We start from the raw sequence: 26,645 nt of genomic DNA on the forward strand, positions 1-26,645 counted from the left end.
GTGAGACATTTGTTAAAATCGCCCTCTGTAATTGTTGATTTTTTCCCTTTAGTTTTATCATCTCTAGGTGTAGAAGCTATGTCATTTGGTTCATAAAGTCTATAATTCTTATATTTTCTAGTGGAATAAAGATAAAATTAGTCTTTGATGTAACTACTGACATAGCTGGATTTTAAACTAATATCTAGTCATTTTTTTCATTATCTCTTCTCTGAGTCTTCTTTATTGACTTCTCTGTTTTTTTAATTTTTATTTTTTAATATATATATTTTATTGATTATACCATTACAGTTGCTCTATTCCCCCCTTCATTCCCCTCCACCCTGCACACTCCCTCCCCCACCATTCTCCCCCCCTTAGTTTATAACCACGTGTCTCAAGTTCTTTAGATTCTGTATTTCCCCTACTATTCTTGCCCTCCCCCCTACCTATTTTCTACCTACTGTCTATGCTATTTTCTGTACCTTCTCCCCTCTTATCCCCCTCCCACCCCCCTGTTTCTAACCCTCCATGTGTTCTTCATTTCTATGGTTCCACTCCTGATCTAGCTGTCCTCTTGGTTTGCTTTTGTTTTAGGTGTGGTTGTTAATAACTGTGTGTTTGCTGTCCTTTCACTGTTCATCTTTTTCATCTTCTTTTTCTTATATAAGTCCCTTTAGCATTTCATATAATAAGGGCTTGGTGATGATGAACTCCTTGAACTTGACCTTATCTGAGAAGCACTTTATCTGCCCTTCCATTCTAAATGAAAACTTTGCTGTATAAAGCAATCTTGGATGTAGGTCTTTGGATTTCCTGACTTGGAATACTTCTGTCCAGCCCCTTCTTGCCTGGAAGGTCTCTTTTGAGAAATCAGCTGACAGTCTGATGGGTACTCCTTTGTAGGTGACTGTCCCCTTATCTCTTGCTGCTTCTAGGATTCTCTCCTTCATTTTAATCTTGCATAATGTAATTATGATGTGCCTTGGTGTGCATTCCTCCGTGGGTCCAACTTCTTTGGGACTCTCTAAGCTTCCTGGATTTCCTGGAAGTCTATTTCCTTTGCCAGACTGGGAAAGTTCTCCTTTATTATTTGTTCAAATTGACTTCTTTGGATCAATCAATTTCACTCCATTATCCTGTTTTATTAAGATTTTATTTTACATTATTTTATCATTCTATTAATGATTGCTCTAGAGATTGTAGTATGTTTCTTAAGTTATTTCTTAAGCCAATACTGATATCATTTCCTGATCAATGCAAAAACCTTAGAATAGTTTAATTCCAATTACCCCACTTTGCATCATTGTTGTCATATATTATTGCATATGCATCATAAACTTTTCAAGACATCATTATTATTGTAACATTAAACAGTTAATATTTATTTGTACTTACTCCCATATTTACCTTTCTAGTGTTTTTTCATTCCTTCTTATATTTTCATTACTTCTGCTAGGGTCATCTTTTTTTAATCTGAAAACTCTTATTCATATTTCTTAAAATACATGTATTTGAGCAACAATTTTCTCAACATTTTATAAAAATTCTGCAGTTATGTTTATTTTCTCTTTATTTTCAAAGAATAATTCCTACAGATATGAAATTATAGCATAAACAATTTCTCTTTTTGATACTTTATTCCCATGCTTTCCACTTTCCAGGGTTTCTATCAAAAAGTCACCCATGTTGTTCCACTATGAACATGGGCCTTTATTTCCTGTTGCTTCCAAGAGCTTTCATTATTTTGTACTTTTAGCAATTTGACTATAGTGTGCTTTGGTATGGTTTCTTTTTATATGTTATGATTGAGGGTGTAGAGCTTTTTAAAACCTGTTGGCAAAAGTCTTACGTCCTTTCAGGAACATCTCAGTAAACCAAAGGAATGTATAACTTGGAATTTAATTATGGATCATGGAGAAAGGATGAATAGAGAGAAGATTTAGTCCAGATAGCATCTTCAGAAAGCCTTTTAAAAGCTCACATCCACTCACAATCCTTATGTCTCCCCTAGATGTCCCCTCTTAAGACACTGCATTTTAGCACATTGCATACTACATTGTAACTATCATTTTTATTAGTAAATTCAGCAAAATGCAAATAATCAGGATCCTTTCTTTTCAACATGTACAAATGTATATGTATGTTAAACATAAGAAAAATAATTTTACTATGCTATGTTATGATTTTATTATGCTAAAATGATTTTAAATGATATTTATATATAAATATAAACATATATGTATATATTTATTACCCAAGGATATTTTTATTGATTTGAGAGAAACATTGATGTGACAGAGAAACATCTTTTTTGTTTGTTTCATCTATTTTATTTATTTTTTAAACATTTTTTATCGTTGTTCAAGTAGTTTTCTTTTTTTTGGATTTTTAAAAAATTTATTCAATTGTTTTTTAAGTATAGTGTTCTGTCTATTACTCCCACCCCCTCCCACCCCCTGTGCTCCCCCCTCCCCCCATTTCCACCCTTCTCAGTTGTTGTCCATGTATCCTTTATATATGTTCCTCTAAATCCTTCCCCTATTTCCCCTAAAATTCCCTCCCCTCTTCCCTCTGGTCACTGTCAGCCTGTTCTCTATTTCAGTGTCTTTGGTTATATTTGCTTGCTTGTTTGTTTTGTTGTTTAGCTTCCTGTTAAAGGTGAGATCATATGGTATTTGTCTTTCAACACCTGGCTTATTTCACTCAGCATAATGCTTTCCAGGTCCATCCAGGCTGTTGCAAAAGGTAGGAGCTCCTTCTCTCTTTCTGCAGCATAGAATTCCACTGTGCATATGTACCATAGTTTTTTGATCCATTCATTTACTGATGGGCACCTAGGTTGCTTCCAACTCTTGGCTATTGTAAGTTGTGCTGCTATGAACATTGGGGGTGCATATGTTCTTTTGGATTGGTGTTTTAGGGTTCTTAGGATACAATCCTAGCAGTGGAATTGCTGGGTCAAAAGGCAGGTCCAATTTTAGTTTTCTGAGAAAATTCCATTCTGTTTTCCATAATGGTTGTACCAGTCTGCAATCCCACCAACAGTGGACCAGAGTCCCCTTTTCCCCACACCCTCTCCAACATTTGTTGTTTATTGCTTTGTTTATGATAGCCATTCTCACCGGTGTAAAGTGGTATCTCATTGTGGTTTTAATTTGCATCTCTCTGATAGCAAGCAATATTGAGCATCTCTTCATGTGTCTCTGGATCCTCCGTATCAAACATCTTTTTTTATAATTTCTTTTTTGTTTTTAAAACTATTTTCTTGTTTTTCAACTACTGCTGTCTGCATTTACCACCCCCCCACTCCCCTCCACCCCAGCCATCCCTACCTCCCTTCCCCCCTTCCACTCCCCCTTGGTTTTGTCCATGTGTCCTTTATAGTTGTTCCTGAAAACCCTTCCCCCCATTATCTCCTCCCACTTCCCCTCGGGTTACCTTCAGATTGTTCTTAATTTCAATGTCTCTGGTTATATTTTGCTTGCTTGTTTGTTTTGTTGATTAGGTTCCACTTAAAGATGAGATTATATGGTATTTGTCCCCCACCACTTGACTTATTTCATTTAGCGTAATACTCTCCAGTTTCATTCATGCTGTTGAAGAGGGCAGAGCTCTTTCTTTCTGCTGATAGAGTTCCACTGTTTAAATGTACCATAGTTTGGGGCACTTAGGTTGCTTTTAGCACTTGGCTATTGTAAATTGTGTTGCTATGAACATCGAGGTGCATAGGTTCTTTTGGATTAGTGTTTCACAGTTCTTAGGATATAATCCCAGCAGTGGAATTGCAGGGTCAAAAAGCAGTTGCATTTTCACTTTTCTGGGAAATTCCATACTGTTTTGCACAGTGGCCACACAAGTCTGCATTCCCACTAACAGTGCACTAGGGTTCCTTTTTCTCCACATCCTCTCTAATACTTGATATGTTGATTTGTTTGTGTTGGCCATTCTCATTGGTTTGAAATGGTATCTCATTGTGGTTTTAGTTTGCATCTCTCTGATGGCTAGTGATGCTGAGCATATTTTCATATGTCTCTGGGCCCTCTGTATGTCCTCCTTGGAGAAGTGTTTGTTCAAGTCTCTTGCCCTTTTTTGGGGGGGAGGGGTTATTTGTCTTCCTGGAGTGGAGTCATGTGAGTTCCTTATATATCGTAGAAATCAAAAACTTCTCTGAGGTATCATTGGCAAATATGTTTTATCATATAGTTGGTTCCCTTTTCATTTTAATGCTGTTTTCTTTAGCCATGCAGAAGCTTTTTAATTGATGAGATCCCATTTGTTTACTTTTTCCTTTATGTCCCTTGCTCTAGGGGATACATCAGTGAAAATATTGCCACATGGAATGTCTGAGATTTTCCTGCCTATGTTTTTCTCTAGCACTTTTATGGTGTCACAACTTATATTTACTTCTTTCATCGACCTTGAATTTATTATTATGTATGGTGTAAACTGTCCAGATCTCACAACACCATTTGTTGAAGGAGCTATTTTTACTCCGTTTTATGCTTCTGCTCCCTTTGTCAAGTATTAATTGACCATAGAGGTTTATTTCTGGGCTCTCTGTTCTGTTCCATTGGTCTGTGTGTCTGTTCTTATGCCAATACCAGAATGTTTTGGTTACAGTGGCCTTGTAATACAGTTTAATATCATGTATTGTGATCCCTCCTACTTTGTTCTTCTTTCTCAAAATTGCTGCAGCCATTTGGAGTTGTTTATGATTCCATATAAATTTTTGAAATGTTTTGTCTATATATGTGAAACATGTCATTAGTACTTTAATAGGGATTGCATTGAATCTATAAATTGCTTTGGGTAGTATGGACATTTTGATGATGTTAATTTTTTCAATCCCTGAGCATGGTACATGCTTAATTTCTTTTTTCAGCATTGTGTACTTTTCTGAGTACAGGTCTTTTACATCCTTGGTTAGGTTTATTCCTAGTACTTTATTTTCCTGTTGCTATATCAAATGGGATTTTTCTCCTGATTTCTGTTTCTGATATTTCATTGTTGGTGTACAAAAACGGCTTTGATTTCTGAATATTGACTTTGTATCCAGCTCTCTTGCTAAATTCCCTTATTAAGTCGAGTAGCTTTTTGGTGGAGTCTATAGGATTTTTTGTGTACACTATCATGTCATCTGCAAACAATGACAGTTTTGCTTCTTCCTTTCCAATTTGGATGTCTATTTCTTTTTCTTGTCTGATCACTGTGGCTAAGACTTCTAATACTATGTTGCCTAGAAGTGGTAAAAGTGAACATCCTTGTCTTGTTCCTGATCTTAATGTGAAAGTTTTGAGTTTTTGCCCATTGAGTATGATGTTGGCTGTAGGTCTCTCATATATGACCTTTATTATGTTGAAGAACGATCCCTCTATTCCCACTTTGCTGAGTGTTTTTAATCATAAATGGGTGCTGTACCTTATCAAATGTTTCTCCTACATCTATTGATATGATCACATGATTTTCTTTCCTTTTGTTTATGTGATGTATTACATTTATTGATTTGCAAATATTGTGCTATCCTTGCATCTGTGGGATGAATCCCACTTGATCATGGTGTGCGATCTTTTTAATGTATTTTTGGATGTGGTTTGCCAATATTTTCTTGAGGATTTTAGCATCTATGTTCATCAGCAATATTGGCCTGAAGTTTTCTTTTTTTGCTATATCTTTACCTGGTTTGGGGTTTAGGATGATACTGGCTTCATAAAAAAAGATTGGGAGTCTTCCATCATTTTGGATTTTTTGGAATAGTCTGTGAAGGATAGGGGTTAGCTCATCCTTAAATGGTTTGTAGAATTCTCCTGTGAAACAATCTGGTCTGAGGCTTTTGTGTGTCAGGACTTTTTTGATTACTGCTTCAATTTTGTCAGCTGTTATTGGTCTGTTCAGGCTTTCTGCTTCTTCATTCGGTTTTGAAAGATTATACTTTTCTAGAAAGTTGTCCACTTCACCCAGGTTTTCAAATTTCTTGGAGTGTACTTATTTCTAGTAATTTCTTACAATCCCTTGTATTTCTGTGGTATTAGTTATAATCTCTCCTCTTTCATTTCTTACTGTGTTTATTTGGATCCTCTCTCCTTTTTTCTTGATGAGTCTGCTTAAAAGCTTGCCAGTTTTGCTTATCTTGTTAAAGAACCAGATCCTGGATTTATTGATCCTCAGAACTGTGCTTTTCATCTCTATATCATTTAATTCTGCTCTAACCTTGGTTATTTTCTTTCTTCTACTTGCTCTGGGCTGTCTTTGTTGTTGTTCCTTGAGTTCTTGCAGGTGTAGGGTTAGGTTGTTTGTTTGAAATGAGAGAAACATCCATTTGTTGCCTCCTATATACAACCTGACCAGTGATCCCCAAGATTTAACCCACAGCCTAGACATGTGCCCTGACTGGGAATCAAACCTGCAACCTTTTGGTTAAATGAGATGGCACTCCAACAAACTGAGCCATGTGGCCAGGGCACCATTATATATATTTAATTGGTTGGTTTGTTTATGTATTTTGTTGTGTAACAACAAATGTAAACTAGTAAATTGAATGGATGCGTTAAAATGCCCTGAATAGTATTTAATTGCTTGAATTGGTAAAGAACAAATTATTTACATTATAAAGTTATATTTTTCCAAGAAAATATCAAATTTTCCTAACAAGGAATTCAACTCTTAGACTGTAATTGGTTTCTAAATTTTTACTAAGTAGAAATTGCCTATAATCAATTAGTTTTGAAAAAAACTACTTTTATTTTCACCCAAGGACATGTCTATTGACTTTAGAGAAAGGAGAAGGGAGAGTGAGAGAAACATCAATGTGAGAGACAGACATTAATTGGTTGCAGGGATCTAGCCCACATCCTAGGTATGTCCCCTGACTAGGAATAGAACCAGGAACTTTGTTGTTGTTGTTGTTATTGTATGGGATAACACTCCAACTAACTGAGCCACCTGGCCAGGGCTAATTACTGAAACTTTAATTAGTCAGTGTTTCTCTTTAACTTCCTTCTCAAATATCTTGAAGAAAATCACTATCCACTTGCCTGTCACTTAAAGACTGTATATTACTTTTTCAAAAATTGAGAAACTTAAAATCATTCACATATTCTCTGCATAGATGTTGTTAACACACATTGACTCTTGCTCTTATATTTCATGTAAGTGATGCAAGAAGTTATAATGTTCCTATGATATAAATCTTCTAAGCTCCTATAAATTTTCAGAACAATGATACTATTACAGCTAGTTACAAGAGTGGCATCTGTTGGTCACTCATATACCTGCAGATATGTGACTATAGCAGAAATAATGGGACAGCTCGACTACAGTCTTTCACAAAAGCATCAGTTATTTCAATAGTGCATGAATATCCTGTGCTAGTACTTTGTGATGCAAAGATGACCCTACCACAGATGTGTAGTATCATTAGAAATATTTTAGATTTATATGAATATGCAATAAGGGAGGAAAGAGGATAAATGCAATAACAAAAATATAGTTCAAGTGCTACTGGTGCTCAGAGAAGAAAGAGAGCAAGCTTGTATGAACACAGATTCATATATAAACTCAAACATGCACACACTAATATATACACACAAACACACCCAAATACACATCGGGACAATGTAAACCATATGAGACTAGACAGAAATATTGACATGTGTTTGTTAGGGTATGAGTGATATTAATTGGTTTTATTCATTTATAGAAATGATGTGTGAAGTATTGCAGGGAAAACTGAAATATTTAATATAAGGTCTTTCCTTAGCACAGGAGAAATTAAATGTGAAAAAAATTGTTTGCTTTTATTCTGTAGAGGGCGAGAAGCAAAAGGAAATGTTTGAAAAGGATAGTTATGTATCAAAGTGGTTCTCAGAAAGACAAATTAAGCAGTAAGTTGTGCCGTAATTTCAGTTTCTCAATCACAATTAAGAACCTATTGCGTTTCTCTGGAACCACTCTGAAGTAGTATTACTGAAGTGGAGATAATGAGAGGTCAAGGAGGGTACAGAACCTGAGGAGAATTTCAAAAAGGGAATGACTGACTGCCTTGAGAGCAACAGGGAGATTGCAAATAGTAAGAAGTGCTAGCTGTTTTTAATAAGTAGATCAGAGAAACCCTCCCAGGCATTTTCATTTGATAAACATTCAGGCCCTGGCTGGTGTAGCTCAGTGGGTTGAGCGTGGGCCTGTGAACCATGTGATCGCGGTTCAATTCCCAGTCAGGGCACATGCCTGGGCTGCAGGCCAGTTCCCAGCAGGAGACACACAGGAAGCAACCATACATTGATATTTCTCTCCCCCTCTCCTTCCCTTCCCCTCTAAAGACAAATAAATAAAATATTTAAAAAATATATTTTTAAAAAGAACAAACATTCAGGTATTTGCACAAATTTCAATTCTTCCTTGAAACCCTTCTTGACGACCACCATCTAAAGTACCCACAGTTCCTTCATCCCCCATCTGCTGCCCCTGCTTTACTGTTCACAACAATTGCACCCACTGGGCATATTATTATGTATTCATTGGATTCTTCATTCCCCATACTCTTCCCACTGCAATGTAAGCCTCTGGTGGGCAGACACATTGTCTGAGTTTTATCATGAATACTACTTAACATTTAGAATGTGCTCGATGCATATTTGTGGAGTAAATGAGCAAATTGAAAGACACTAAAGAATGAATGGGTAACCAGTGAATACAGGTAGCACATTTATGACTCTGAGTAGTGAGGGGCTATAAAGCAGATAAGACAGTGACTATTTCTTGTGCTCTTCTGGGCTTGGGAGAAGAGTGAAAATACAAAAGAAAGGATAATGGACAGAACGAGGTCTTAAGAAGGTGGCTTCCATGACTCTTTACATTACTAGCATGGTGACCAGGGTGAGGCTCCTGAAACGTGTGAGATGTGAGGGCACTTTGGGCCTCCTGGCCTCATCCCAATACTGCCTTGTTCCCTAGCTCAGCTGTGCACCTGTGGACATAATGGTCTGGTCCAACATGAGGGCTTTGCCCTCTCTTCTTCTTCTGCGTCTTCCCCAGAGATCCACATAGTACAGGTGCTCCTCTACTTGACATGGGGCTATGGCTGATAAATCCATCATAAGTTGAAAATAACCTAAGTCAAAAGTGTACTTAATACAACTGACCTACTGAGCATCAGAGTTTAGCCTCGCCTACCTTAAATGTGCTCAGAACACAATATTCAAAAATGCTTCTGGCAGCACAGTTCACTACAGAGCGCTGGTTGTTGACCCTCCTGATTGTAGGGCTGATGGAGATCTGTGGCTTCCTGCCACTGCCCAGCTTCATGAGGGAGGGTTGTACTGCATATCCCAGCTGGGGAAAGATCGAAATTCAAAACCTGAAGTATGGTTTCTACTGAATTCAGATTGCTTTCACATCACTGTAGAGTCAAAAAATGTTAAGTTGAACCATCATAAGTGAGGACCATCTGAATGGCAGAGGTATAGACTCCATGTGACTGTCCCCCTAAAACTTTCATGTATTTGCCTAAGTGTTTTCTTAGTAAGGTCTTTCCTGACCCTTTATATGAACTGAGTACCTTTCCTTGCTGCATTTCATATTATTCATTCTACCTCCATTTTTCTGCATAGCATTTATTACTCTCTGACACATCCCATGTCTGTGTATTTGTTATTGTCAGTTTCCTCTTGGAATGTTCCATGATGCATGGCTTTTCGTCTGTTTTGTTCATTGCATGCCACACAAACCTAGAATAGAATCTGACACATAGTTGGGACTCAAAAGTATTGTGAAAACCATGAGTGATTATTAGCATAATTGCAGTGAAACAGAAGAATGAGCCACTGTCAAGAAGTTTAATGCATTAATCAGACTGGTTGGGTTTTGACTGTTTGCTGATGAAGGTCTCTCTCAGTGGTTCTCACTCAGGTGTATTACTGCACCACTAGCCTTCTAGGAAGACATTTAACAATGTATACTGGCAATTTGTGTTGTCAACATTCTTAGAACCTGGAGATAGTCCTATAGACAGGATTTAGTGTTTCAAGCATCCAGGAATAATAAAAGCCTTTTAAGGTATGAGACAGCCCTCATAATAAAATATTTTCCCACACAAATATCAACCTCACTTCTATCAAGAAGTAATACTAAAAAAGTCTCCTTTGTTATTTATAAAGATAACACAAAAGGATTGCTTATTGTTGTTATGTTTGATCATTAATAAATAGGAAAATATTAAAAATACATGGACATTGTGTTTCACTTCACAGAAGATTTGTACTTAATCTGAAAACTTACTAGTATAACTATAGTTTTATATAGTTGTTAGAGAGTATGACTTGTCATTTTATTTTCTATCTCCAAAAAAGGTACTTATGACCTTACCCTTCATTTTTTTCTATATGTTTCTCCCCCAAATTGGTTGATTAGCTTAAGTTCATGAATTAAATGAAGAAAGAATTCGCACTTTCTCAGTGTTGTGTGAATGTGAATGCACTAACATGCGAAACCTGGGAAAGGTACCAGGTTTCAAACATAACCGTTACTGCCGTCATTTCCAGATTGCTCTATCCGATTTACATGAACTACTGAGCTAACACAGCCTATGACACGCTTCTTTGTACTTATTTCTTTTTTTTTCTGTAGCCTTCTCTTATTCCTAAGTACAAACAGTATAAGAGAAGCTGAAGTATTTGGTGCATTTCTCTCAGCATTTCATTGTTTGCCTCATTCTTTCCCACATAAAGGTGAAATCAAGGCCACCATAAAAATGTCTCCCCAGGCAACTAGTTTAATTCCATTTACCCCACTTTGCATCATTGTTGTCATATATTATTGCATATGCATCATAAACTTTTCAAGATATCATTATTATTGTAACATTAAACAGTTAATATTTATTTGTACTTACTCCCATATTTACCTTTCTAGTGTAACTAGAAAAGGCAACTGTGACATAAGTTGACCATTCAGTCTATACAGACCTGTTCCAAAAGGATATTAACTTAATTCTGATTTTAGCTACAAATTTGTAAAAATTATCAGATGACAGATACTGGTATTGTGGACAACAAGCTTAGTTAACTGCTTTGGTGGATTATTAATTCTGTTAGTACAAACTCTCTAAAGATATAGATACCATAGATCCCCAGTTATTTTTTCAGAACATTATGAAAAATAATAGTGGTAAAATTATTACTTTTGTTTATTCCTTATCAGAAAATGTGTGTATTGCTTTATGCGCATTACCTCATTTAATCCTTACAACTCCATTCATTCATTGGTCTACATTCAAATATTTTGGGGGCACCCACAAAGAAGTAAGTACATTTCCAGGTGCTGGAAATATAGCGACAAACAAAGTAAAGGCTCTGCCCTCAGGTAGCTCAAATGGAACCTCCAACCTCTAGTGGGAGAGACAGCCAGACAACCAATATACAGAATGCATTTTATCACCATGTACACCCACAGATCCCAGTTCAGTTATCACAGTGTTCACACTATGGAGGCAAAAATGCAAAAGAAAGAAGTGGTGGAGATGGAGAGGGCCATCTAAGATGCGGAAGCGAGAAAAGTGTCAATCACATGACCATCTGGCAGACCAATGTGAAGAAGCCTCAAAAGGGGTTGAACTGGGCAGAGAGAAGAGATGGCAGTCCAACAGAGTGAGCTGCAGGGAGGGAAACAGAGAAGGTTGCAGGAGGGTGGGGCAGAAGCCAGCCTCATACGGCTCTGTAAGCAGGTAAAGCACTGAATGCAACTGAGTGCATCCCAGTGTCATCAGAGTGTTTGTGCAGGGAAGTCACTGCGTGTGCTTCACTCTCACAAAGGTCAGTCCGGATGCGATGAGGCTGTCCGAGTGCCAGCCAAGAGATATGTTAGGAAGCTGCCAGTGTTCAGACTTGTCGCCTCCATACATTTTGGTCATGCTTGTTTGTAAAGAGTTGTGTATCTTGCACCCCACTATCTCTAATATAAATTTGAGCCCATGCCAATATATATAAGACATTATACCATGCACTCATACATTGAGTGCCTTATGAAATAGAAATAACAAATAAAATATGTAGCATAAAAATTTTAAAAACCTTTAAATTATTTAATCAAACATTTAATCAATGTTTTTGATAAAAACATTTTGCTTTCACCAAAACATTCTTTTGATATTTCTATTATCATTTTATTGTTAATTTTAAATTTTATTAGTATTTAAAATTTTTATCAGAGCAATATGACAAAATGTGTTTAATAATCTTGAAGAGTTTTATTTAGGACACAACTTAAAGCATCACTTTACATTTATGTTGGTTTAAAAATATTTGCTAATTATAAGAGTATAACTGTCACCAGCTAATATAACAAAGCAAATGTTCATTATTTATGCATAATCAATAGAATATTTACCACTTAAGATAGTCTTGAAATTTCTAATTCTTTGTTCAGTTGGTCAAACCTAATTAGGTCATTATTGTTTTTAGCTCATAATGTGGTTGACAAAAAGCTTATCATAAGCAAGGCAATTATCAACTGTTAAATTTCCTTTGTGTTAACTTGTGCTTTCATTATTAAATTATTTTAAATCTTGCTTCTGCAGGAATTTCCTAAGAGTATTTGCTGGTGTTTAATAGAGGTTGGGTTTTGAAATTAATTAATTCTCTTACCTGAGTCCCTAAAGTGCACTATGTGGGTAAGCCCTAAAAGCTAATAGCCGTGCGAGGACACCTGGGAAGGCTGACCCTCCTTCAGAACCACCTCCCACCCCACAGGGGTCACGTGGTTCTTACACGCACAGACCTCTGTACCACAGTCTTGGCCATCCATTGTCCTGCAGGAAATCTTTTCATTTTCCATTTGGAATCTTTTCATTTTGGAATGTCTTTTTATTTTCCTCAGTAAAAATTTAATATAAATAGAGGTCCCCACCTTTTTAAGCACTTTTCTCAATGGTTCTTCTTGTGTGTACTCTCTGGGAGCACAAACTCCTCTTTGGGCACCACTTCTCTAGTGAGAAATGATGGTGGCTTGGATAAGGGCGACTGCAGCCCAGAGGAAGCCAACCGTCACTCTCAGTGGTGAGTGGCATCAGAGACAAGGATCCGGACGACAAATGCGCTTACCACTACTGGACTGTCATAGCACCAGGGCTTTTCACCATTAGAAGCTAACAGGTATTAACTTTCAAAAAGAAAATACCTTGAGTTAATAATGATATTTAAGTTTGAATATTTAATATTTCATGGTTACTGAACTTTTCTTGAAATTGTACTCCTTTTTGCTTACATTGATAACTTTGGTTTGAAAACATAGCCTAACTTTCTGCTCACATTATTCCATTACTCCTCCCCTGACTGATAACACTAATGACAAACTGCTGAAGAAAGTTAAATATTTCTTTGTACCTCTGTCTTTACAATATATTCCATTAAGGGTGTTCACTTAAAATACTGTGTTTTAAAGATATTGAAAATAGGTTTGTCCTTTCTATGTCTAGAAGTAGTTATTTTTATTCTTTTTAAATTTATGATTCCACTTTTCTTTTTGCAAATAACAACAGTTCTGTATTATAAATGCATCATCCCCCTAACCTTTCTCAGAAGGGCGGCACCGTAGTTACACTCCTGTGTACCATGCTTTCTCACCTGGCATCACCCTGGAGGACCTCTCTCTACCAGTTTATGTAGAGGTTTTCCTCATTCCATTTTTCAACTGCATAGTACTACCTTATGTGGACACACCATTCAGCCAATCCTCTTTTCTGATGGACCTTTAAGTTGTTTCTAGCCTTTACTGGTGTAAATGATGCTATAGTGATCGGCGCTGTACACATGCCATTTTGTAAATTGCCAGTGTACCACCAAAATGAATTTGTGGAAGAAAGATGGCTAAGCCAAAGTATAGTTCATATGAAATTTTTCAATATGACAGATCAAGACTATATGCCGGGACCTTGCTTCTTTTTCACCAAAGATGAAAATTGGGGCCAGAGAAATTCAACTAGGCTGGGTGACAGTGTCTCTAGTTGGCTAGTATAGGGTCAGTGTTGGCTCAACAGCAAAAGCACGATTCAGAAAGGAGTCAGTGTCCTTGGCATCACAATACCCAGGTTACTGTTTCAGAAGGAACTGGGTCAGAGTCACCGACAGTGGGAATAGGCTTTCCTCCCAATAGCACAGTCTACTGTTCCTGGAAAAGCACGTTTGTCTTGTCAGGGTGTGCTTGCTTCTCAAGCATTCATCTCTCACAGCTGTCACTAGTGGGAGGAAGGAACAGGGCCAGGTATCCACAATGCCCCCCGTGTCTCCACAATCAGACGTATGCAAGGCTAGCAGCCCAGGATTTCTGCATCCATCAGGCCTGTCTGAGGCTAGAATCAGCTACATACACACACCCATGAACAAAGCCCCATCTCCTGTGGAGATGGATGGAACTTGCCAAGTGTGGATGGAAAGCTGTAGACTCAAGAGGAGAAAGTAAAGGGAGAAGGGAGGACTGGCAAGAGGAAGAGAAACCGAGTGATAGCCACAGGCCTCCTGGGTGTGACGATCTGAAAAGTCTTGTGCTAGCTAGTGAGGCTTTCTCTTCTTGTGTGATATATGAGGAGAAATTTATAGTCTTAGATCTGGGCCCTTCTCAGTGAACTGGCTGGTAGGATCTTCCATCACATCAGAAAGGAGCAACCCCACTGCAAGGCAGAGCCACCCTGGGAATTACCTTGGACCAACTCATGGGCAGAGATGATGCCTCTCATCCAGGAACACAGATGGTTGCTCCCAAGGCCCTCTGTATGGGAAGCATGGGAATATCCATGTTCAACTGAGACAATTTCCTCAGCCAGAACTTCTTAATATATTTTTTAATTAAGTGAAAAAGAAAGGAAGAAAGAAAGAAGAAGGCAGGGAAGGAAAGAATGAAAGCAAAAAAAAAAAGAAAAAGAGATGTGGTGTATTTTAGTAATGCATTAGAAAATAATCATTGTTGCTTTAGAAAAATGGATCATTTCTTATCAAAAATTAACATACCCTGTAATTCTGAATCTATTTTAAAACTATTGGAAACAAGAAAAATATGAAAAACAAAATAATTAATTATAATGTTTTATTGAAAGAAAAAATAACGTAGCTGAGCTCCACAAGCTATACTAGTTAAGCTTTACGAGGGCCGGGGTTTACACAAGTTTTATGTACATACACATTTATGACATTATATCACAACATTGAAGGCACCTTTCACAGCCACAGTGTCAGGTAATGAATAAAACTCATCCAAATTAATCTTTTTAATAAAATATCTAAAATGATACAGTATATTTTAGGTTTATGTACATATTTGAAACATTTCAATATTTTAAAAACATATTATTTTCATATGTGCATCACAATGATCTCTAATTCCCAAAAATTATGGCACCAAAGTTCTGATTGTCAAGTAACACAAGATGATGTAATCCATAACAAGCACCAGTTAAAGTCAGCATTTTATTCTCCACCAAACTAAGAGAGTTCTAACACATGCAAAGTGATGTGGATATTTTGAATAAAGAAATTGAAAAAATAAAATAAGAACTATTGAAATCATTTAGAGCCTCGAAACTTTTTTCTTTAATTAGATGGTTATTTAAGGGACAACAGGGGAAATGGACGATCAAGGCTAACGGTTTTCTGCCTGTTTGACGTGGCAGCACTGGGGAGGGCATGGGGGACCAAGGCCCGTTTTTCCTGCATTGGCTGTCACACTTCTGTGTGTGGCCGAGATCGTGGGAAGAGTTGGATTCAAAATAAGTTTGAAAATACTAATTTGGAAAACTGCTTCAAAGCACACCTCATTCGGTCATGCTAACATAGTTTAAGAAACATCTCTTTCAAAATAGATGATCACATCAGTCAATTACATACCTCACCTGAAACTTTACCTAAGAACATGGCTTTTTAGTCACAGGTGATGCAATTCTAAACTTTATGTACATTGATTAGGCTAAAATGATTTTGAATGAATTAAGAAAATTTTATCACTAGCTCAATAGAGTGATCAAAGAACATGATCATGTTATAGACCAACAACAAGTGAAGATGGAGAGGCAATCCTTTTCTGTATGAAATTGATTATTTTAACTTGTCTTTTTTTATCCTATGTACTCTGCAAAATAAAAATAAATTATTGCTTCTGAAAGTGAAACACGCACAATAATGCTTGCTAATTCTAGTTATAATTGTATTTATAGTGTAAACCAAATAAAAATATTTTGATAATGCCTACTTTAAAAAGTAGCACTGTAATAAGCACCTCAGAACTGGAAAATCATAAAAAATATTACTTAGGAAAGTAGATACAAAAATATATATCTTATCCTCTTAGAAAAGTATGTCAAAAGAGTAAAGCACTTTTAAATGCTGTCAGACTTAGAGATTATTTCAGAATTTAAAAATTGTGCAAGTTCAATTTTTATTGAACAGGAGAAAAGGCTCTTTTTTTGAGGCCAAGTAGCCATCAATAATTTATTTTTACAACCACCAGAGGGCGCCAGTGCCTGCAGCATGGTGGTGTAGGTGTTACCTAACCTTTAGGAGATGCTTGAATTTGGACTGGGCCAAGCTAAGAACCGCTTGAAAAGAAAATTGATAACTTCTAAAAATATGTATATTGTTAAATTCTACAACACCTAAGTAATTTTGGACAGTTTTATTAAAAATGGGATTCACGGGCCTGTTTCTGGTTAAGATTAATTTAACAGGATTTTATTACTAGCTCTGAATCCGGAATTTAATGGATAACTTTTAACGATGACTGAAAATAGCACTACAGCATCACTAAAGCTGTTAACACTAACAATTCTTTTAGCACCATATATTTAGCACCAAATAGATGATAGCTCAAACTTAATAAAAACTTTAATTGTGAAGAAACCTCAAAATTGTTACAATTTTGGTGGTTGTAATGTGTTTTCAGCACCATTAATCAGTTAATTGTTAAATTTTCTAAGTTTTTGATTGATCTTCCATGAGTTAAAGTTATACCATGACACAATCTTTAAAAATCATTTTGCATGTGTTTAAATATGTCTTTCCCCATAATTATAATTACAATATTTTAAAAAGCATATATAAGCAAAAAGAATATTACACTGGTAGAAATCTAACTTTACTCTTCTTAAAAGCTTTGGTAGATAAAGGCTTCCATCCATGTCAAGATTTTCATCCTGTGATACTGCACGACCTAGGGAAAGTTTCCATACGAGGTGGACAGATCATCGACCTCAGGCTAAGCATTATTTTTCCTTCATGGACACATTCAAACTATCTGTTTAGCTTATACATTCATAAAATAAGTCAGGTATGAACACAAAACACTTAAATTGGCCTAAGTGTATATAAGACTTGTTTATGTAGATGTTATAATTTGATTTCATATAGCATGCATTAATGAAAAAACATATATATTGTTTCAATTCAAATACTCCAAAATCCTATTGGTTGAGCTTGCTCTAGCCATTTGGTCAACTCTGTGCTAAAGCCCCCTAAAGCTTTCAAAAGAGTGTTTCCATGGTTTCAGGTGAGTATTACCTCATTGTCAAATGGCGTTGGTAAGGGTGATCTGATGGTCCAGAGAAGTCATGATACTTAAACTGAACAGAATCAAAAAGGATAATAATAATTGCTTCTGCCACCTTTCAAAAAAAAGTTTAAATGGAGACAACTATACCTTTTAGGATCAAATGGCTAAAGCAATCTCAACCAATATGATTTACTCAGAGTATTTGAACTGAAACAATACATATGTTTTCTCATTAGTACATACAACTGTACTTGAACAATAAAAAAGTAAAAACTGAAATAAAATAAAATTTTAATTAAAAAAAATCAAAGCAAGTTTATCTGTCATAACCAGGAACATTAAGACTATGCCTACACAATTTAAATACAATTCTATAAAGAAATTCATCAGTTTAACAGCAAGAGTTTTAATTTTCCCAGTCTTCTGATAACATGAAAGCCAAAAAAAATCTATATTGTGACAGATTTCATTTTTACTCTTCTACTGAAAAAAGAGTAGTATCAAAATCTACACCACAGAGAGGATCCATGCTGTAGACTATGTATGCCAATTACTATTTCTTTTGAAAGAAACCACTTGAAATGAAAACCCCAATACTAACTATTCCAAGCTGCTCTTATGAAATAGCCCCTCCTCAGACCCTTTCACCTCTGGGAATTACAGTGAGAAATAGTCATCCTAGCACCATTGTTGCATGCCATAAAAATATGAAACACTGTGTTGATACTAGCAAACTGTCATTTGCTTTAGCCTGGGAAATAAAATATTTCACATGGCCACATCATATGACCAACTTTAAAAAGTACAGATAGAGTAACAAATATACCCGTTATATATTTCAACTGAGTTGTTAAATTATAAATAAATGTACAGTTCTAGTTGTGATTTGGAATGGACTCTTGTGTAAATTCTATGTGTAAACCCTAGTCTTAATCTGACACATTTGATGATTCATCTGGATTTCTGATGCATTCAGAGCTTTGTATTGGAGACATTTTGATTTTAATGAAACATAGAAGGGTAGGATTCCTCTGAATTGTTGCAGTTTTAGACTTTTTAGTTAATTCTAAAAATCCATTCATATAAACATTTATTACATTATAACTACTATATAAAATGAGATAAATACAAAAAAATTAGACTTTCTGCTGAGGAAACATTCATGAAAAATTTAATTCTATCTTAAATAAAAGTTTCACATTGATGAAAATTTAAATATTTATAAATTCTATTAATATGGTAATTTTCTCTTTTTAGGAACTTCTGTGAAATACATAGCAAATATCAGTATTCATTTTTAGAAGTGAGAAACCAAGCCGCAAGAGTAAACCAGCAAGGATAGTCATTTTTGGTTTAATAGTTCTTTTCTACTTCTATGGACCTAGTAGAGTAAAATCAAGGATAGAGATACTTTCTACATAAATCAAGCAAATATCCTACTAATGAGATCTTTCCAATTACCTACTATACATTATATAAAATTTGGATTGGAGCCTGAATCATATAATTATTTTCTTTTTTCATTTGTCTCCAAAATATTTTAATAATATCTATATATGTGCTCACAGAAGCAGAGTAGCATGATATCAAAACATTTGGTCACCACATCTAGTTTGTAAATGGAATTAGGACAACTTTTTGTTATCATATAAACTAAAACTCCAAATGGTGGATTTCTCCCTCATTGAATGGATTTCATTAACTACCTATAGTCTTTCAATGCTTTTGTCTTAAGCAAATGTGCAGGGAATTTTAAATAAGTAGCTTCCTTCTGTTAATTGCATTCCGGACCTAATCATTTTTACTTATTCTGTAATTCTATAGAAATATTGCAGTATTACATAACCCAAATTTCTCTCTCTCTCTCTTTCTCTTTCTATCTCAAACACAAACACACACACACACACACACACACACACACACACACACACAGAGTATATTGTGTTAAGTGTCTTGATCCAGATCATTGAGTTCTCTCCACAACTAATTTCTCAAATGAGAAATTTCCATATTTTCATGAGTAAAATTATCATACTGACTTTGATTTGACTTCTACAATCAAACTAAACTGATAACTGGAACATATTCTTCTGCATAGATATAGTAATAAAATTTGGTGATTAGTCCACAGAAAGTCATCTGAAAAGGGCTATTTGACAAATAAATCATAACTGTCTGTGGTATGTACTCAGGGCCTTGCAGATGAGACACAAAGATCCACAATGATCACATTGCTTCTCACCAAATAAAAGCAATGAAGAAATGGAGGTGTTTTGGGCACCTTGGTGTTTCTACCTGGCATCCTGTACCTCCTAGTGACGCTTCAAGATACACCAGACACTCAGATTAGGCTCTTCTGAAGCTACGCACCTGGTGTTTTTCTACAATAACTGTTTTTGTGTCTTTCATACCTGTCTCCTAAATCTTATTTATGTTGGCCTCTTCAGTTTTCTTAAGAGTCTTGGTTTCTGCCTTCCGATGTCACAACTATCTACTTTAATCCAGTAATTCTGGGCAGTTTTTAGTTCTTTCCTACCTCTTTTGGTTCCAAGCACTGTAGGTAAAACTCCATGCTAATCAAAAGCCTTATATTTTACAGAGTGACTTATCACCTGTTCAACCTACAGATAAACATTATTGTTTTCATTCACTTCCTTAAGGCAACATGAAAATTAATTTGTTAAAAAATAATTTTTACAGCAAAATCATGAGGCTGTATTATTCCCTGAATATTTTGGGAGCTTCTTGAAGGCAGGAGCCATATCACATTGTCCTTTGCATTATCAGAGCATAAATGGCAGAGTGCCTTGCCTGTGGTAAGCACTCAGCACAAGAATACTGACTCAATAGAAGAACCTAAGCAAAAGGCATTATGTGAAATTTTCATAAGTTTGAGCATATCCTTTTGTGAACCCAAACAAGATGAACTGTCTCCAGAATAAAATTTGTAGTTGCTTAATTAAATTATTATATCCAGATGTCACTGAGGGTTATTTTGCCAACTATCATTTTGTGACTACCATAGAGGTGGACACTAAGATGTCCCACCACCTCACATATATTTGGAATAGAATATTTATAATTTCCCACAAGTTGACTACTGAATGATATTATCTATGTGTTACATTATCTATTATGTTTGTGTGTATGTATCTATATACATATACATATATGTATATATGTATGTGTGTGCATATATATGTGCGTACTCATATATATACACACACATACCTTACAGGTCACATATATTTTTTATTCTTTAGAGACATAACATAATTCTTTTGGGAGAAACAAGTTTTAGAATTGGATGCATCAATTATATCAATACTACATATAAAATATTTTCGTTATGCTTAGAGGTCAGAAAATAGAAATGGATGTTTTGATGACCTTAAAAGATCAAACCAACATACTAGGCAAACACTAGTTTATACCATGAATATTAAAAGGTAAACAAGGTTATTATAAAATATATATAATATGTGCAAAACTCAATATATATAGACCTATGATTCCCAGGAACCATTCTGTGTCCTGAAGGAATAGATAAGCTTATTTAAACCAGTACAGGTAGTTTGACGTTACTCCTGGAAAACAAAGGTTGTCAGTGCAAGATCCTCCATAACTTGGAGGACAGGCTGAACATGGTACTCCCACCTTATACGGTGCTTCTCCAATCCAATTGCCCCTGTAAAGAAAAAGAAAAAGAAAGTAACGTTAATGTTACTTGCTCATCATTTTAGAAAAATTTTATTGTCCTTAAGCTCATGACCACATATATTGACATGTGGTGATCTTTTTGAGAAGTTTTCTTTTTTGAACGGCACTGAAAGTTATGTCCATTTTTTATTTATACAGTAACTTATTCTATACATCTTACTTTTAAGTATTTTCTCTCTGAGATAACAGCGTCTTAATTTACAGATGACAAGTGACTCCCTACAATGAACAGCGGCATCGGCCGTTACCCGGCCCCTGCCAGTTGCCATGCCAGTTGCCATGCCAGTCTCTGTCCTGCAGCCACCACCTAGAGTGCTCGGGCCACATGCACTTGAAAACAACCACACTGGTGACATTCTAAGGAGAGTAAGATCATATGTACTGTGTGTGTATGATCATAAATGTGTGTAGATGTATACACACATGCACACATAGTACTTCCCAGGAGGCTTAGAAATGGTGAAATGAGCAAGAAGTTGTCATAAGTACAAAAAATGGTTATAATGCCCTGGCTGGTGTAGCTCAGTGGATTGAGCTCGGGCCTGTGAACCACACGATCGCCGTTCGATTCCCAGTCAGGGCACATGCCTGGGTTGCAGGCCAGTTCCCCAAACAGGAGACTCATGAGAGGCAACCATACATTCATATTTCTCTCCTTCTCTCCTTCCCTTCCTCTCTAAGGATAGATAAATAAAGTCTTTTAAAAATGGTTATAAGTATTCACAAGATTTGTTTATAAAGTTTTAAAATGTTGTAGATTCTCATTATAAAATGAAATCTGGAAAACTCCATCTTCAAAGAAGTTAAAGGTAATCTCAACACCTTTTCCCACATGTACAATTATAGCCTTTTCTTTAGTAATGCTATTCATTTTTTATAATGAACACATTTGACTGAATTACTTTGTGTTCTTAATGTTTTTCTTTCTTTTTAAAAAGATTTATTTATTTTTATTAGAGGGTAAGGGAAGAAGAGAGGGAGAGAAATATCAATGTATGGTTGCTTCTCGTGCGCCCCCTGCTGGGAACCGGCCTGCAACCCAGGCATGTGCCCTGACTGAGAATCAAACCTCTAGCCTTTGGTTCGCGGGCCAGCACTCAATCCACTGGGCTACACCAGCCAAGGCCTTAATGTTTTTCTTTATCTATGTTGGTGACCATGGTCAAAATCAGAAATCAATTTATTATTTGGGAATAGAAAATAGCCACGTTGCCTTACTGTTATCGAGCTCCTTTAATTATAAAAGAGAAAGTAATAAATATACTTCAGGGGCCCAGTGTTTAGTAACTAGAGTACTAGAAAATAACAACATAGCCAACAATGTGAAGGAAATTGAATGGTCAGGAGGCAATTTGGTTATTTATAATAAAAAGTCAAGGTGAGACAACAGTAGGTGTCAACAATATGTGAGACAGCAGTAGGGGAGAGGCAAAAATAAGAGACAGGTGGTTGTAATCTTCATTAAGACCCGAGGATGACCAAGCAGCAGCTCAGAATGTATCTGTAGGACATGAAGCTACTGCTTAAATCAGTCAGTTAAAAATTCACACTTTAATCCATAAAGCATTTACCATAAGCAGCAAAAATATGCTGATTATTCATGTCACAAAATGAAGTGAGACTCCAGGACTTTCCACTCCATCCTGTTTGTTCTACACCCTGACCCCCAGATATGCCTCCTTAAGCATAATTTTGGCAATGTCACAAGCTTACTAAGAAACGTTGGAGGGGCCCGTTCTCTTATGAGTGTAGCTCATTCATTTTTCCTAATCTCTCCCACACTATGTTTCAAAATTTATTTCCTTATGTATCTTTATCCAAAGCTACATCTTTACCAAGTCTCTGTTACTTTAAATATATATTTTCTATGTGTTCTATATTACTTTATGAAGTTATAAAGCACATATTTTTGCTAAAATAAATTTATAAATATAATTTTATTATACATAAAAATTATATATCATAAACTTTTACATAAATCACAAACCTGTTTCATAAAAATAATTATATTAAATAGTAAATTAATAAACTTATCATTTCTTCTTTTTTGTCCTAGTCCATGTAATTAAATTCTCCCTCCCTGTCTCTCTGTGTCTTTCTCCCTCTCTCTTCTATTTTTCCCCTGAAAAACATTAGGCTTGAGATAACTTCATACTGACATCAGAAGAATCATATTCACATACCAGTCAGAATTTTAAAAGTTTCTTCATTGCCTAGGTTTCAAAATAATGTTTTTGTTACAATAAATATAGCATCTAAACACAATATCTTAATTTCTTGGAACCATAAAACAATCAAATCTTTCATCAATAGTATTAGAAATTCTAGTCATTTAGCCAAAAACAGAAAAGTTAAATGAATGAAATAAAAATCTCTTTTATCATTTGGGGCCTACTTGGTCTATTTATGTCACAAAGAAATATAAAGAGTGAGGGTGAAAATATCAAGCAAATGCACAATTGAATGCTTTTCATAAAGCAGACACATTCTATTTTCCAAATCTCATTGTTCTAAAAATTGTGAAAAGGGATCCATCGGGGAAATTACTATTTTTCTAACTTTGCAAATTCACTGGCGTACTACCATGTAAATGAGTAATGCAGTTGTTTGTGAAACATGTTTTCATTCCCTTTCCATACTAGCAACACTGGAGAAAATCTTTGTTTGGGACGTACTTTGAAAAACACCAAGAGCGCCATAAATCCTTTGCACATTTTGGTATTTACTCCAAATGGGAACAGACTCATGAATAAATATTGAAATATTTTATCATCTGAAGAGTTATTGTAATCAAAAAGGCACTTTATCAAATGTTAACACATGCTTACTTGTTATAAAAAAGGTTGGTAAATATGGTCATATTTTAGAATCTTTAATCAACTTTCACAATACTTTTTATATATGCCAGAGGATGAAATTACTGAATACTTTTAATATGAAATTTAAATCATGGCAAAGCCTCAATTTGAAAAGAAGTCATAGCTTTTAAATTTCCCCTTCTGATATTGAATGCCTCCTTAACCATTTACGGGAATTAATACAATAAAATTTAAATTTTTTCTCTTAAAACAAGGAAGGAAGAAAGGCTTGTTTTGTCTTCCCATTGAAAAGGGGATGCTCCATTCCAGCACTAAGGTAGAGATTTTGTAGTGGAATTTCCCCAGAAGATTGTGTTCCAATGCCTTTTCATGTAGCCATCAAAAGTCTGGAAGTACAGAGTTAATTTCATAATTACCATAACAAAGGAAAGCTGGGGAGAAAAAATTAGTTAATGTCCATACTCAGAATGTTTTGCCACAAATTTTAGGCCAGAATCCCTTTTCTTCTTAAAAGAAATCTTCAGCTCATTATGTTTTAGGTACATGGGAATAATTGAGGATTCAAGATTAGAAGCCATTTTAGTTAAGTCCTAGTCATATTAAAACACCTATCAGAACGAAGGTGTTTATTATCATCCTGAAAGGTTCAAGTAAGTAGTACGTCACCTGGGACTTACTTTGGGGCATAGTTGCATACCAAGTACACTGCACGTCGCCACACAGCTCCCCACACATTCATGTTTTGGCAAGTATGAATTGCACATCCTATCCGATTGGAGGTGGCCCACACCATCTGGGAAAATAAAGCAGCATGCCATTACTGAAGTCAGAGCTAAGCAAATGCCTATTCACCAAAACAATTAAGACCATTTTTTAAAAGTATGAACCCAAAATTAAAGAGACAATTCATATAACCTGTGTATAATGTGTACACATTGGGCCAAAACATCTCATAGGACATCTGGGGTTGCAGTCCTGGGGATACGGAAAAGCATAGTCTTTCACTTCATCGTACCATGGCTTGACCAGCTGCAGGATAGAGCGGTATCTAGGTATCCAGAGAAACAACAAAAACTTAGGGCACAGGTAGACTCACGTTGAAGGTTAACATGGGTCTTGTTCATTTTGCAGATTATTCATGCTGGATCAAGAGTATACCCACCCCCCACAATTACTATCACCACCTCATAGAATCCTCTATTCCTTCAAATAGGGCCAACATAAAAATGGCCAGGGCCAGAGCAAGTGATCCTATATTTGTGTAAGTATGTATCTGGTCATTTCAAAAACAGTCATGCAAATATTTCAGGAATCATCATCTTTACCTTGTTTTATCTATGTCAAAAATTCCTTCCATCAGAACATTATACACAATTAAGAATTGATATGTAAAAGTGTTTGTAATACTGGAACTCAGTGTGCTTTTTTTTCTTAGACTTATATCAATTTAATTTTAATATAGCACACTTGGTTTCCTTCCCAAGATGGAAGAGAATGGGTCTCTGGACTTGGATGATAACACTCCACAATGCAAGGAAAATTATCCTATCAATGGGAAAAATTTGCCCACAGTTGCATATACTTGCATATGTATGTGTGTATGTGCACACACATATGCATGCAAATATGCATAATTTGTAGAACACACATACAGATACATGAAACCATGGGAAAATTGCAGACACACAAAATTGGCTTCTGCCACAGTCGAGGAATGTGTTTTAAGGTAGAAGAGATGGGAAACAGGGCATAGCACATGCCTGATCCTTTCAAAGATTCTGGTGTGTAAGTGAAGAACACAGGCTAAAGGAGACTGCTTCAAGGGTCAAAGAAGGAATTGGTCTTATTAGGCCCTTTTAACCAGTTAAATGCTCCCTGAAAACTTATGAATTAGTCATAGGCCAAGCATCCATGTTTGGCACATAGTAAGCCCTCAATAAATAGTTGCTGATATTACTTAAAATGGGTGTCACTTCCCCTTGGGGTCTAATGAAGTTGTGTGCATGAATGGTGTCAGTGAAACTGCTTCCTACCTTCCAGTTCTCACAGATAGATTTTGGCCAAAAAATCTCAGTAAGTAAGAAGGTCCATGGTCCCAAATGCAAGTAGCCGCCCAAGCCTCAGCAGACTTTGCAAGATTTTCATCCCAAACCTGTGAAGGGGAAAAAGCCTTCAGTTTTACCAGGTTTACTAGTAAGAAAATAAAAGTAAGATGAAAGAAATGGTGCTACTGTTGAATTCTGTTTTTTGAATTCTGACTTCTGAGACTGTTTTCACCGAAAGAAAACAAATTCAGACCATTGATATGTAAAGTTCTATAATGTAATATGATTGTACCACAAAAAACTTTATTGCTTTTATAGTACTCCTAGATCAGAAGTCTAGACATCAGTTTTAGTAAAGGATTGGTTAACAAAAATACCATAACTAGATGTGACCTGGAACACCTCATACCAAACATCGAAATTTGAATCCACCACAGTCAATTGGTTTCCCTAGAGGTCACCTTCAGAGCAACCAGGAACCATGCTACCCATATATCTCCAAAATGAATACAATCAAAATTATTTAAATCAGTTTGTCAAAATTAATAATGTTTAA

The 26,645-nt window shown here is 35.8% G+C and overlaps 1 protein-coding gene across 1 annotated transcript in view; it reads right to left on the reverse strand.

Annotated features, from left to right (window-relative positions):
- Positions 1-20,716: 20,716 nt before the first annotated feature.
- The window catches only part of PI15 (peptidase inhibitor 15), a 33,794-nt gene continuing 27,865 nt past the window's right edge, over positions 20,717-26,645 (reverse strand). Inside the window, exons 3-6 of the mRNA XM_037068949.1 lie at positions 26,078-26,196; positions 24,960-25,092; positions 24,722-24,837; positions 20,717-21,193 (exon numbers count right to left, since the gene is read on the reverse strand). Coding sequence (XP_036924844.1) covers positions 21,058-21,193; positions 24,722-24,837; positions 24,960-25,092; positions 26,078-26,196 — 504 coding nt within the window. The 3' untranslated portion in view covers positions 20,717-21,057. The remainder of the gene's footprint in view (positions 21,194-24,721; positions 24,838-24,959; positions 25,093-26,077; positions 26,197-26,645) is intronic.

Source organism: Sturnira hondurensis, unplaced genomic scaffold (genome assembly GCF_014824575.4).
Source record: "Sturnira hondurensis isolate 20B ecotype Veracruz unplaced genomic scaffold, ASM1482457v3 Scaffold0018292, whole genome shotgun sequence".
Taxonomy (NCBI): domain Eukaryota; kingdom Metazoa; phylum Chordata; class Mammalia; order Chiroptera; family Phyllostomidae; genus Sturnira; species Sturnira hondurensis.